The sequence below is a fragment of the Molossus molossus genome, unplaced genomic scaffold (genome assembly GCF_014108415.1).
Source record: "Molossus molossus isolate mMolMol1 unplaced genomic scaffold, mMolMol1.p scaffold_m16_p_5, whole genome shotgun sequence".
Taxonomy (NCBI): Eukaryota; Metazoa; Chordata; class Mammalia; order Chiroptera; family Molossidae; genus Molossus; species Molossus molossus.
In genome coordinates, this window is record NW_023425388.1 from 52910853 (window position 1) to 52923256 (window position 12404).

Consider the following 12404-nt stretch of genomic DNA (forward strand, 5'->3'; position numbering starts at 1 on the left):
TATCTCCACAAGTGACATAAAGCAACATATATAAACAAACAATAATATATAAACTAGCTCTTCTGTTGCTGTTTGGGCATTTTTTTTTTTTTTTTTTTTAATTCTCACCCGAGAATATTTTTCCATTTCTTGTACAGATAGAGTGGGAGGGAGAGAGAGGAAGGGAGAGAGAGAGAGAAACATCGACGTGAAGGGACACATCGAGTGGCTGCCACCCGCACGACCAACCAGGGCCGGGGACAAACTGCAACCGAAGTACGTGCCCTTAGCGGGAACCGAACCCGGGTCTCTCCGGACCGCAGGCCGACGCTCCAACCGCTGAGCCAAACCGGCCAGGGCTGTTTGGGCATCTTAATTCACCGACAAAATTCCCTCCAGGCTGTGTGATTCTGTCATTGGATTTTTTTTTTTTTAATTACTGTGCTAAGCTCCTCATAGCAGCCCTGCATTTGAATTTGACCCTGGGATTCCTACTGGCCCCTAATCAACTACGTTTCCTTGATGCTGTAGTGCCTGCCAGTCTCGTACCATTCCCCCGGTGTTCCTCGTTTGGAAGTGCTGAGACACTGGTCTAAGAGGACATGAAGAGGGTGGTGTGCTCCCAGTGAAGTGCGGTGTGCACCCCTGGGGGGCACGGATGCGCCATGCCTGAGTGCGTTTCTCCCATTACGAATGCCTCCCTAAAAGCCGTACTTTGTACGTTTTTGTTAATGTAAAAAGGGAACATTCGGGCACCTTTACTGTCCTGTCGATGTGCAGGGCTATTTTTAATTTTTGTTCTTCACTCTTTTTCTGTGCTTGTGATTTTAAAGGTGCCAGACTGACTGCCCTCGAGCCTAGTGTCCCTGATTTCTCCCAAGAATAGGAAAAATACCGGAGGCAGCAGAACTGGTCATGTCTGGGTCCAGCATATTAGCCTGACCCAGTCTGGAAGAATATTCTCCAAAATATAAAGGAGAAGATTGTTCCTTATGAATTTAGTTCATCGGCTTTCATAGCTGAGGAGACAAAACCTTGTTGTGCCAGCACCAAATCACTGCAGAGTTTTGGGCTCAGTAAGCCTTTGCAAAAACTAGTTTTTCTGTGTGTGTGTGTGTGTGTGTGTGTGTGTGTGTGTGTGTGTTTCTCTTCCATGCCCACCTGTCAACATTCCATCCTTGAAGGTTGGGCTCAAATGCCTCTTTCTTCACAAAAACTTTCCTGAGCCTTCTCAGATGTGATTTTCCTTCCACATTTCCATCGCACTTTCTCATGTGATTGTGGAATGTATGTAGTCTCATAATGAGTATAAAAGGTACCAACGTTGTCTGATCCATTTCTGTCTGTCACACAGAAGCCAAATATAGTTCGGGACAAAGAGCAGATGCTTGGGGAATGTCTTGAATCAAATGAGAATTCCAGTGCTTATCTTTTCAGCCTGACTTCAAGGGTTCTGCTCTGAGCTTTCCATCTGATCGGTGATTGAAATCTCCCCCCAGGTTCTCAAACTTTCCATCAACCTTGCAGGCACAGACTCTCAGATTCCAGATATTACACTTTGGGCACTTGTGGTCTAGATCATAATTGCTACTTCTATATGCGTTATAGACCTGATAACATTTGGTCAACCCCCCAAAGTGTGGTACACAGATTGCTGGTAGTCCCTGTGGAGTATCAGGGAATCCAGTTTGGCATCTAGAAAGGGAAATAATTAAAAATAATTTGTTGACCTGTATTTAACAAATTTAGCATTTGTTAAATTTTACATTTTAAAATTGCAGTTTTCTCAGGAATCCACCTTATTCTTAATAATCATCACATTCTTGCCCTGGCTGGTTTGGCTCAGCGGTTAGAGCATTGGCCTGCGGTCTAGAGAGACCCGGTTTGGTTCCCGCTCAGGGCATGTACCTCGGCTGCAGTTTGTCCCGGCCCTGGTCGGGTCATGCGGGAGGCAGCCACTCGATGTGTCCCTTTCACGTCGATGTTTCTCACTCTCTCTCTCTTCCTCTCGCTCTATCTGACCAACAACAACAAGAAAAAATTTAAAAATGTCCTCGAATGAGGATTAAAACAATAATAATGATAATAATAATAATCACATTCTTAAAATTTCACAGGTGCCACAAAATCCCTGTTGAATGATGTTTAATCAGTGTTCAGTAACAGTGCCATTCTGCTCAGAGTATTTTCATGTCGTTGGTATGATATTTTTCTGCTACTGTTAAACCCACATTTTTCATTATTACTATTTATTGCATTATTTCTTCAGATCAACCAAAAGAGATCAGTGATTTGAATATGACTCATTGATGGTGGAAAAAATAGTACTAAAGATAATACTGTAAATACTCCTTCAGATTAATATTACAAATGTAAATTTTAGTTAACATGCTTCCAATATATACAGGAAATGAATTTGTATGTGCTGGAATGAAAGTGATGATTTCGCACAAGCAGTTGAAAAAGAAAATTTAAGTACTAAGTATGATGATGACTAAAAATTAGACATTATGGATGGCCTGTAATCCTCAATATGTTTTCTGTAATGAAATGTTGTCAGATAGTACCATGAAGCTCTCAGAACTTTAGCATCTTTTTCTTTTTAATTTTTTTTCCTCTATTGATCCCAGAGAGAGAGGAAGGGAGAGGGATAGAAACATTGATGAGAGAGAACATTCATTGGCCGCCTCCTGCATGCCCCCCTCTGTTGATCCCGCCCACAACCTGGGCATGTGCCCCGACCGGGAAGTGAACCGGCAACCTCTTGGTGCATGGGTCAATGCCCAGCCACTGAGCCACAACAGTTGGGCTTAGCATTATTTTCAAACATAGCTCAGTGAACTTTCTAGTAAACCAATTAAGTGTTCTTTTCTGAAAATCCCCTCTCTCTCTCTATCTCTCCCTCTCTCTCTCTCTCTATCTCTCTCTCTCTCTCTCTCACACACACACACACACACACACACACACAAAATAGTGCCATATGAAATAATCTACTTTGGTTACTAAAGGCAATGAACATCCCAAATGTTAAATGTACCTTTCTAAGGTTATGCATCTTATAATAAAAACAGGTACACGTTAATTCTTGGATAGACATTTGCACATCAAGCCACAATGTTTTGATCAAATGTCAAGAATATAGTGACTTCATAATATATCAATTACTGTGGAGATGACTTCGTTTTCAAGTGTTTAACTCTTTCCAACACTTGATAGTATTATTTTTTAGGGGGAAATGATGGGCTAAACTGTAGACATTCTAATCCTGCAACAGAATATAAAGAAATCCTTCCCAGGGCCAAATGCAACTAGAAATACATTTGCCTCTCTTCTCCCAAGTTGAAATACTTAGCCCTCCTATTTTTAGGTGTGAAATGGTTGTCAATCCAATGTGACGGGGTGCTGAAAGCAGTCTTCATTCAGTGCGAAATCTCTCCATAACGTCAGGTCGGTGTTCAATCCTGAGGCACAGAACCAGGCAGAAGCAAGACTGCAGAGTGGTTATGACCATAGATGCTAAAACTAGACTGCTTGCGTTTGAATTTAGTAAACCATTTTGTGACTCAGTTTCCTCATCTGTAGAATAGGAATAATAATAGTCCCTGTCACATAGGCTATTGTGACTATGAAAGGAGTTAACCTGTAAAAAGCACCTAGAACACGCCTGACACATATGCAGCCTAGTTTGGCTGAGTCTTTCCTGGGAAAGCCTGCAGATTCTTGCGGACATTCCCAGTTACTTAGTAGAAATAAAGAGCAAGATGGGAACCTGGATGTACATCTGACCTCTGACTCAAGATTCCCACAATGGAGCCAGATTCAGATACAGACTGCAACCAGTACAATGCCTCTCACTAACATAAATCTTTCTCTTAAATTACAATTTATGGTTCTTTAAAACTTAATGTGAATCCTTTAAAGCAAATCTTGATGTCCATATGTGGTCCAGATGCCCCACGAATCAATGTGCGAATATTGGAAATTGGCAGAACACAGGGCCATGAGGGACTCAAACCCTACAGTGTGTGGAAATGTTGCAGGATTTAAGGATGTTCAAACCGAGAACAGACTTGGAGGCGACGCTGACTGAAGTGTCATAGTTTAAAGGGTATCGAGTGTAAGAGATGAGAGTTGTTTCCTGAATCCCCAGGAGACAGAACCAGGACGATTGCGTAGCAGTTGGAGCGGGAAAGCATCCGGCTCAGCGTGAGAAGGAAAGTTCTAACAGTAAGAGCTGTCTGGAAATCAAAGCAATTGCCTTGGAGCTGCCTGTCACGGATACAGAGGTTTCACTACAAGGAATCGAAGCATGAGTTTGGACCCTGTTCCCGCACAGTCTAACTGGACACGTAGACTCTCCAAGGAGAAAGGCTTTCCTAGACAAGCCATCAGCTCCTACCATCCTGATCCATCTACCTTAGACCTCCATGTGCGAGTGGTCAGGGCACCGGCCTCGATGTCGGGAGACTTGAGTTCTACTCTTTCATTTTCTGTGGAATCTCGTCCTGTGACAGTCAACTGCTCAACCGACTCATGTAACCCCCCCCCCCCCCACCCTGTGCTGACCTCACAGGGGATACTGATGAGTATTCTGGTGATCTTGCTCGTGGTAGTCATGGCGATAGTGGTGGTCCTATTGCGGTTGCTGCAGGCATTACAAATCTGCTGCCTTCCCCGTGTTGGCTTCTACTGCAGGACTCACAGTGTTCCCCGGTGCGTTCCTGAAAGGCAATTCTTTTTTTCTTTCAGGCCGCTGTGCTCGCTGTGGGGAAAATGTCGTCGGGGAAGGGACAGGCTGCACTGCCATGGATCAGGTCTTCCATGTGGATTGCTTCACCTGCATCATCTGTAACAACAAGCTCCGGGGGCAGCCCTTCTATGCTGTGGAGAAGAAAGCCTACTGTGAGCCCTGCTACATTGTAAGTTCAGCTTTGGTCCTCAGGTGCTTTGCAAGGATATCTTCTTTGGCAAAGTGCCAATCACTCCAGATAGAATGTAGCCATCAGATCTGTTCTTGGCTCCAGACTTTACTATGTGTGTGTGAATTGGGGTAACTTAATTTTTTCTATGTGTTCATGTGAAGTCAAAAAGGTGTGTTGGGATGGGAATGCCGTTCAGTTACTGATCTGCTGGGAAGACCAACACACTGTATCAAGCATGTGTGTACTCACTACCATGTTACCCTTTGTAGCATCAGAGAGGTTCCCAAGTGGCAGCATCACCAGTCTTCTTATTAGGTCCCAGCCTGCATTTGAAGTCATCAGTATTTGTTGAGAAATGTTACAGGGCCTCTGGACTTGTCAATGCACTTTCAAATGCCTGGGCCCTTTGAATCACCTCTTTTCTACCCAGAAGAGTTCTTACCTATCATACCCAGAATGTTTTCAATGATGCAAATAGAGAAACTCTTTATTATTGAGCACCTTGAAAGGAAATGAATAGTAATGCTGACTGAGCTAACAGTTGTGTGGTTTTTCATAAAGAACATGACAGCTATACTTTAGTAACACTGGTAGGTGACTAAAAAACACTCATAGTCATATTATCTTAGCTTTTTGCCAGGCTATTTAAATCTATACATTAAGCTGTTGTATGATAGAGCAATTTAATGGATGAACAGAAATCTTTTTTTAACCTAAATTCCTTTGTTATGCTTCTGCATGATTTTTTAAAATGTTTTTCATCAACTTTTTTTAGAGAAAGATAGAAACATCAATGTGAGAGAGAAACATCGATTGCCTGCCTCCTGCACGCCCCCTACTGGGGATCAAGCCCCAAACCCAAGCATGTGCCACGGGAAAAGAATCGAATCAGGACCTCTCAGTCCATGGGACGACACTCAATCCACTGAGCCACACCGACTGGGAGCTTCTGCAAGATTTTAATGTGCCTGTTTAACACTTACTAGTGGAAAAATTCGTGCTTTTTGCAAACCCGCAAAAGAGCTATGGTTTGGCCCTCAGTGCCCAGGCATGTTAACATAAAAGAAGCAAGACATTGGGAGTTATACATAGCTTTGTAGATCCCTGTTTCTAGTTTATTGCAGAAGTTTTCTGGCCTTGTTGGCATTTCCCCATAACCTGACCACTCTAACTCCTGTCAGCCCTGGAGTCTGTAGCACAGATCTGAAGATTTTTCAAGATTAGGATCTTGCAGGATTTAATACTGCGTTGTACTACTTCGGTTCAATTTTATTTCCTTCTTCTCCCCAAAGGCAACTTAAGCACATATATAGCATCATTACAGTGCCACACAATATTGGAGCTGGAAAAAAACCTTTGAAGACCGTTTGTCTAACCCCTCTCTTGAGAAGTGAGAACACAGAGACACAGAGGAGGAAAGCGACTTCGTACCTTCTAGGATCAGTGTCTGAGTCAGGGCTGTCTCCAGTTGTTTTATGCAGACATCACCTGGTTCTAGTTTGTTCAGAACATAAACACAAACACAGTCAGGTCCTGTTGATCTGGAAGGAGCTGTTGCATATCAGGGAAGTCTAGTGAACCAAAAACTCACCTCCGAAGTAAATAAGAATATTCCAAATATCACCCTTTGAAGTCTTTGTTGAAAAGAGAAAACTACAAAGTCCCTGCCTTTGTCAACAGACAGTGCGGACTGTCGTTCGCAGTGGCATTCACATAGGATCACCACTATGAAATACGTGTCGCAGTGAGCCCTGTGACAGGGAGGTCAGCAGACTATAGAAGCAGCTAGGCATGGGTGTTTGTCCTTATACTAAGTGACCGCAAACTGCTGTGATTTTGTAGTCCTGGTGTCTGTTTTTCATCCCTTTCGGGACTGCCTTGTTGATTCTTGCTAATGTAACAAGGCCTCCTTTCACTTTTCTTCTATCCCTTGTGAGCTAGGAATTATATGAACAATGTGAGGAATGAAACGTGATGTCAAGAACATGCGTCTGAATTGGGTTCTATCACTCAATGCTTTGTCTCCTTGGGAGAGGTACTTGATCTTTCTAAGCCTCAGTTTCCTCATCGACGTAAGTGGGGCACTTGCAGGATTTTCCGCACAAGTTTGTGAATATGAAATGAGGCAACCCTGGTCAAACACACTCGGTGTGCTCAAAGAATGGTGGTGAAATGAATGCTATTCGGAGGTCAGTGTTGACAGGATTTCTGGCCTATTTAGCATTTCTGAATACGAGGACCTTACATGTGCAGTGGGATTTCACTGGGCTTTAGGAAACTGTTTTAACCTGTCAGACATAACATTCCCATTTTAAATGCACTGCTTGCTCTCTGGAGTGTGTAATAAGACCGAAGAAAATCCAGTCTGGCTAGATTGAGGGTTTCTGCAGTGTGCGGGCTCGGGTTTCGATCCCCCTTCGAGGCAGAGGAGCTTGGTGATTCCTCCTGCTAGAACTGTTTGCTCTGGGTGCCTGATACTACACTGTGCTTATGACAAGGAACATTGTCTGGAAGATACTCAGTGACACCCTTGGAAGACCTGGGTTAATTCAAATAATGGAAATTCTTACCATTCTTTTGACTTCTCTCCCTCATAAGAAACTTTAATCATGATTTTGCTTTAATGAGATCTATCCATGGTACCTCTAAAATGTCATTTAATTCTTATCAGAGTTCAGTGAAGCTTTACTCAAGACCCTTGTTCAATATTGATTTCAGAGTTCAGCCCAGCTCTCAAGCCCCCAGATGGATGTGTTAGCATTTTAATTTCTTCGGAACGTTTGTAAGTCCAATAAGCTGCCCTATGAGAAATGTGGAGAGGTTTCTGTGTGCAGGGTTTGGGGAAGCTGTGTGTGTCCTTCTTAGAACCAAAGCCCTTAGAACAAGCACCTGCAGTGTCATCCGAATTGCCTCTCCTTCCACTGGTGGAAACTGATGTCTGAAAGACATCCTGCACGAAGCAAGAAGACCAGGCCCTGGGCCTCAGTCTGTGTTTCTGTTTTTAAATCGATAGAAACAGAATATTGGAGAGAGTGGTTTATTTACTTATCTCTCTGTAGAAACCACCCATGTTTGATGCTCTGGGTCCAGGAAAGAGACCAGTCTAATGTAAACTTAATTTATTCTTGCCTAAATTTATCTACTTTAAATCATATATAAGTTAAACATTTATATAATTTGAGGAAAACTGTGTCAATAATGTCTTCATCTTTGTTTCAATGGTTATTCATATTTTGTTATATTCTCTTAACTCCGTAATCCTTGCACATACATAGCTATAATTAAACAAATTTTATTCTGTACAGCATTGAAATTTTCTTTAATCATGAATACATGCTTTATTTTGTATTTCCTATCAATTGACTTCATATAAGTATGTATATAGCTTTCCATGGTTAATAATTATTTTCAGCTTTTTATCTGTTTAGTTTTACATTACATCCACACACTAAATTGTAAAACCGCCCTGGCCAGTTTGGCTCAGCGTTGAGAGAAAATTACAAATTCCCTGCCTTTGTCAACAGACAGTGCGGACTGTTGTTCGCAGTGGCATTCACATAGGATCACCACTATGAAATACGTGTCGCAGTGAGCCCTGTGACAGTGAGGTCAGCAGACTATAGAAGCAGCTAGGCATGGGTGTCAAACTCTGGGACCTCAAAGTGTTTGTCTCCTGTGGAGTTGGCCTCCTGTTTCCTGAAGCTTTTTAATCACTTGGACTCTCTGGCCTGCGGATCAGGTTTGGTTCCCGCTAGGGGCACGTACCACAAAATAAATAAATAAATAAACAAATAAATAAATAAATAAATTTTGAAACCATTTGCTACTGTAAAGGCATTGGCTATTTTCTAATTGTTTAGTATTGTACATAACATGCCTAGAAATTACTAAAATGTGTATATTATTTTATTTTGAATTACTTCTTTAGCATAATTTTTAAAATTTATGTTACTAGGATTATGGCAATTTGGAGAACATGTGCTAGATTTCTTTAGAAAGATTTTTCAGTTTATAGAACCATCACAGTAATGAGACCGTATGTTAAACTATAACCTATACACTATTGAAAAGGTTTATTTATATTTATTTAGAAACAATTTAATAAGTATATTATGTAATAGTTATTTTCATTTGAATTTGTATAATTATTAGTCAAACCAATGAGATGCCTTTCTACTTTGGTGATACATGTCTTAAAAGCTTAGCTTTGCCTTGGACGGTTTGGCTCAGCAGTTAGAGTGTCGGCCTGTGGTCCACAGAGATCCGGGTTCGGTTCCCTCTAAGGGTACGCACCTCAGTTACAGTTTGTCCCCGGCCCTGGTTGGGTTGTGTCGGTGGCAGCTACTCGGTGTGTCTCTTTCACGTCGATGTTTCTCTCTCTCTCTCTCTCCCTCCCACTCTATCTGAACAAAAAATGGAAAAATGTCCTCGGGTGAAGATTTAAAAAAAAAAAAGCTTAGCTTTGATTTTTATGGATTTGTATAAATGAACAACTTAAAATTAAGAACACTAAGCTTCCTTGGGAAGTAAATTGATAAAAATAGACTATATTGGTTCTAGTCCTTGCTCTCCTGGTGTGACTGGGTAAGTCGTTTAATTTCTGAGTATCAGTATCCACATATATTAAGGGAAATGCTAACTTTTTTCTTGTCTTCAAAGACAAGGAATGAACAAGTATGATATTTTGTGCATCATGAACTTGTTTACTAATATAAGGGTTTAGTTGGATCGACAGAATTAATGTCATTGCTTTTCCCCTCAGCATAATCTGACACAATTCAGAAATCCTGTAAGTTTGGGGTAATTTCATAGCTGCCGTTTCTATGGAAATACAGACATAAATAGACGCCGTATAAGAAATATGAGGACCTATACGAGAAGATGTTCCTGCTTTGCTTAAGAGATTTTTATGCTGGTATCAATATGAGAAGCAGCAACAGCACCTCCTCCTGCTGGGTCCTTCTGCCCTTAAGGAGACAGGTTGACTCATAAGTGCAGATTTACAAAGAGTTTCTGTGTTCTTTAGCATAGCCAAGGAGTCTGGGCCTGCAAGCAGCACATGAGAGATTCTCAGCGAGTCTGTTTATGAAATGGCAGCCAAGGTCTTCCCCTCACCCAGGCTCTTCCTCAGAGTGCAGCAAGCCCAGCCCCCAGCTCTCCAGCTGTGGAGGCTGCACAGACGTTTTTATTCGAGTTAAGATCCAAGTGATTAAAAAGCCTCAGGAAACAGGAGGCCAACTCCACAGGAGACTAAACACTTTGAGGTCCCGCAGTTTGACACATTAGTGACCAACACACTGGTAGCCTCTTGCTTCCCGATGTCAGGAAATCCTGCAGTGAAAACTTTCTAACTTCTCAACCTACATGAAGAGGTGGGTGTTCCATCACTTCAGGAAAGTTGTTCTTTCCTGTGCTCAATTCTTTCTAATAAAATGTTTTAAAGGCAGTTATGGCCAGGCCTTTATGTGAGTATTGGGAAATGAACTGAAAGTTCAGACTAAACCTGAAAAATCCACATAACTTCCCTCCTCTTTTCTTAATTGCCCATCTCTGCTCTCTCCTCTCTGAGGAATCTCAGTCTCTCTCTTTTCACTCCACACACACACACACACAGGCTCACAAACACATGCAAAGGCATATTCGTGCTATTATATAATCTCTCCACAAGTACTTTCCCAGAAACAGAGAAAGAATTCTTCAAGAAACATAAAAATGTGTAAGAATCGTTTTCGCTTCCATATATATAGTCCCTTGCATTTTACAAAGTTCTGAGCCTTTATCATTGTACATAACCATACCTATTAGAACCTTGGGAAATAGCCAAAGAGGAGACGATTAGTCCCATTGTGCAGCCGCTTTGCTATTTTCAAAGTAAAAGACAAAATGAAGACTAGGAACGGATCTGCTAACTTGCTGGGTTCACACTCCGACCCTCAAACTGACAATCAGCTTGCACGTACAACAACCCCCTGTGACTAGTTTTCTGCTTCCAACCTTTCGGTCGCCGACCACATGAATCATGTCTTACTGTAGTCCAAATCTGAAATGCTGAATTTACACCAACGAACACCAATTTACATGAGTATTTACATGTGGCTTTCCCTGAAATGCTTCAGGTTTTAAGGCAAAAATCTTTTTTGTTGTTGTTGTTAAAAATAATCATAACAACAACTAACATTTGTGTAACCCTTTAACTTTGACAGAGTACTTTTCTTTGATCTCCTGTCACCCTCTGATGACCCTAGAAAGTGGGTAGAGTTATAATTGCCTTCACTTCCAGTAGTAAGAGTTTTAGAAAAAGCCTGTTCGGATCCATAGAGCATGAGTGTGAGATCCAAGTCTCGACCCTGGCTTTTGATTCATAAGCCCAGCTTTTTCCAAACATCCAAACATTCATTGGGAATCTCATTTGTTATTACTAGGTTTCTCTTTCCTAATTAATTTTTTCCTGTTACCATTTTTTATAATATCAAGTTAAAAATATATATGGTTAACCCAAACTCTGAAGGTTATAGATATGGCTTTCACCTTATTTTTAGAGAAATACTGAGCTCAGAATAGTCTTTCATATGGTAGTAGTATTTTATTTATTTATTTTTTATTCAGATATATACTTTTATGTTTCATTAATTTCTCCTTACGGACATTCTACTCAGCTGACAGAGCCACTTCAGAGATGAAAACCCTTCTGTGGCTCCTTACATTTTTTTAATTGAATTTATTGGGGTGACATTGGTTAATAAAATTATAGGTTTCAGGTTCACAATTTTACAATACAGCATCTGTATATTGTATTGTGTGAGACTTGACCCCAAGTCAAGTCTCCTCCCATCACCATTTATCCTCGTTTTACCCTCTTCTACCTCCCCCACCATCCTTCCCTCTAGTAATCACCATACTGTCATCTGTGTCTATGAGTCTTTCTTTCTTTTTCTTTTTGCTTAGTCCCTCCACCCTTCTAACCTAGCAACCAGCCCCCTCCCCTCTGACAGCTATCACTCTGTTCTCTGTATCCATGAGTCTCTCTCCACTTTGTTAGTTTATTTTGCCCGTTAGATTCCACATATAAGGGAAATCATGTGATACTTGTCTTCTTCTGACTGGCTTATTTCACTTAGCACAATACTTTCCAGGTTCATCATGCTGGCGTGAAAAGTAAAATCCCCTTCATTTTTACTGCTGAGTACTATTCCAATGTGTAAATGTACCACAGCTTTTTATTCACTTATCTACTGATGGACACTTGGGCAGTTTCCAAATGTCAGCCACTGAGCCACACCAGCCAAGCCCAAATGTAATTTCAAAACAAAACAATCCAGAAAACTCTTTTTAAGTCTGATCTGCTTAGGAGAGAAAAAATAGAAAATACATAGAAAGGTACATAACTCTCCCATCTCAATAATAGTTCATATTTTTAACACACATTCCTTTTGTATTTCAATGTATTTGTGTATGGATATATGTTTATAGCTGTAACCACATGTCTCTCTACATGTGGTTACA

General features: G+C 41.2%; 1 protein-coding gene across 9 annotated transcripts in view; it reads left to right on the top strand.

Annotated features, from left to right (window-relative positions):
• Positions 1-12404, top strand: part of LOC118617124 (LIM domain containing preferred translocation partner in lipoma) — a 635781-nt gene that overhangs the window by 525990 nt on the left and 97387 nt on the right. For all 9 annotated transcript variants that reach the window (XM_036242751.1, XM_036242755.1, XM_036242758.1 and 6 more), the window contains one exon: positions 4729-4898. In XM_036242751.1, coding sequence (XP_036098644.1) covers positions 4729-4898 — 170 coding nt within the window. The remainder of the gene's footprint in view (positions 1-4728; positions 4899-12404) is intronic.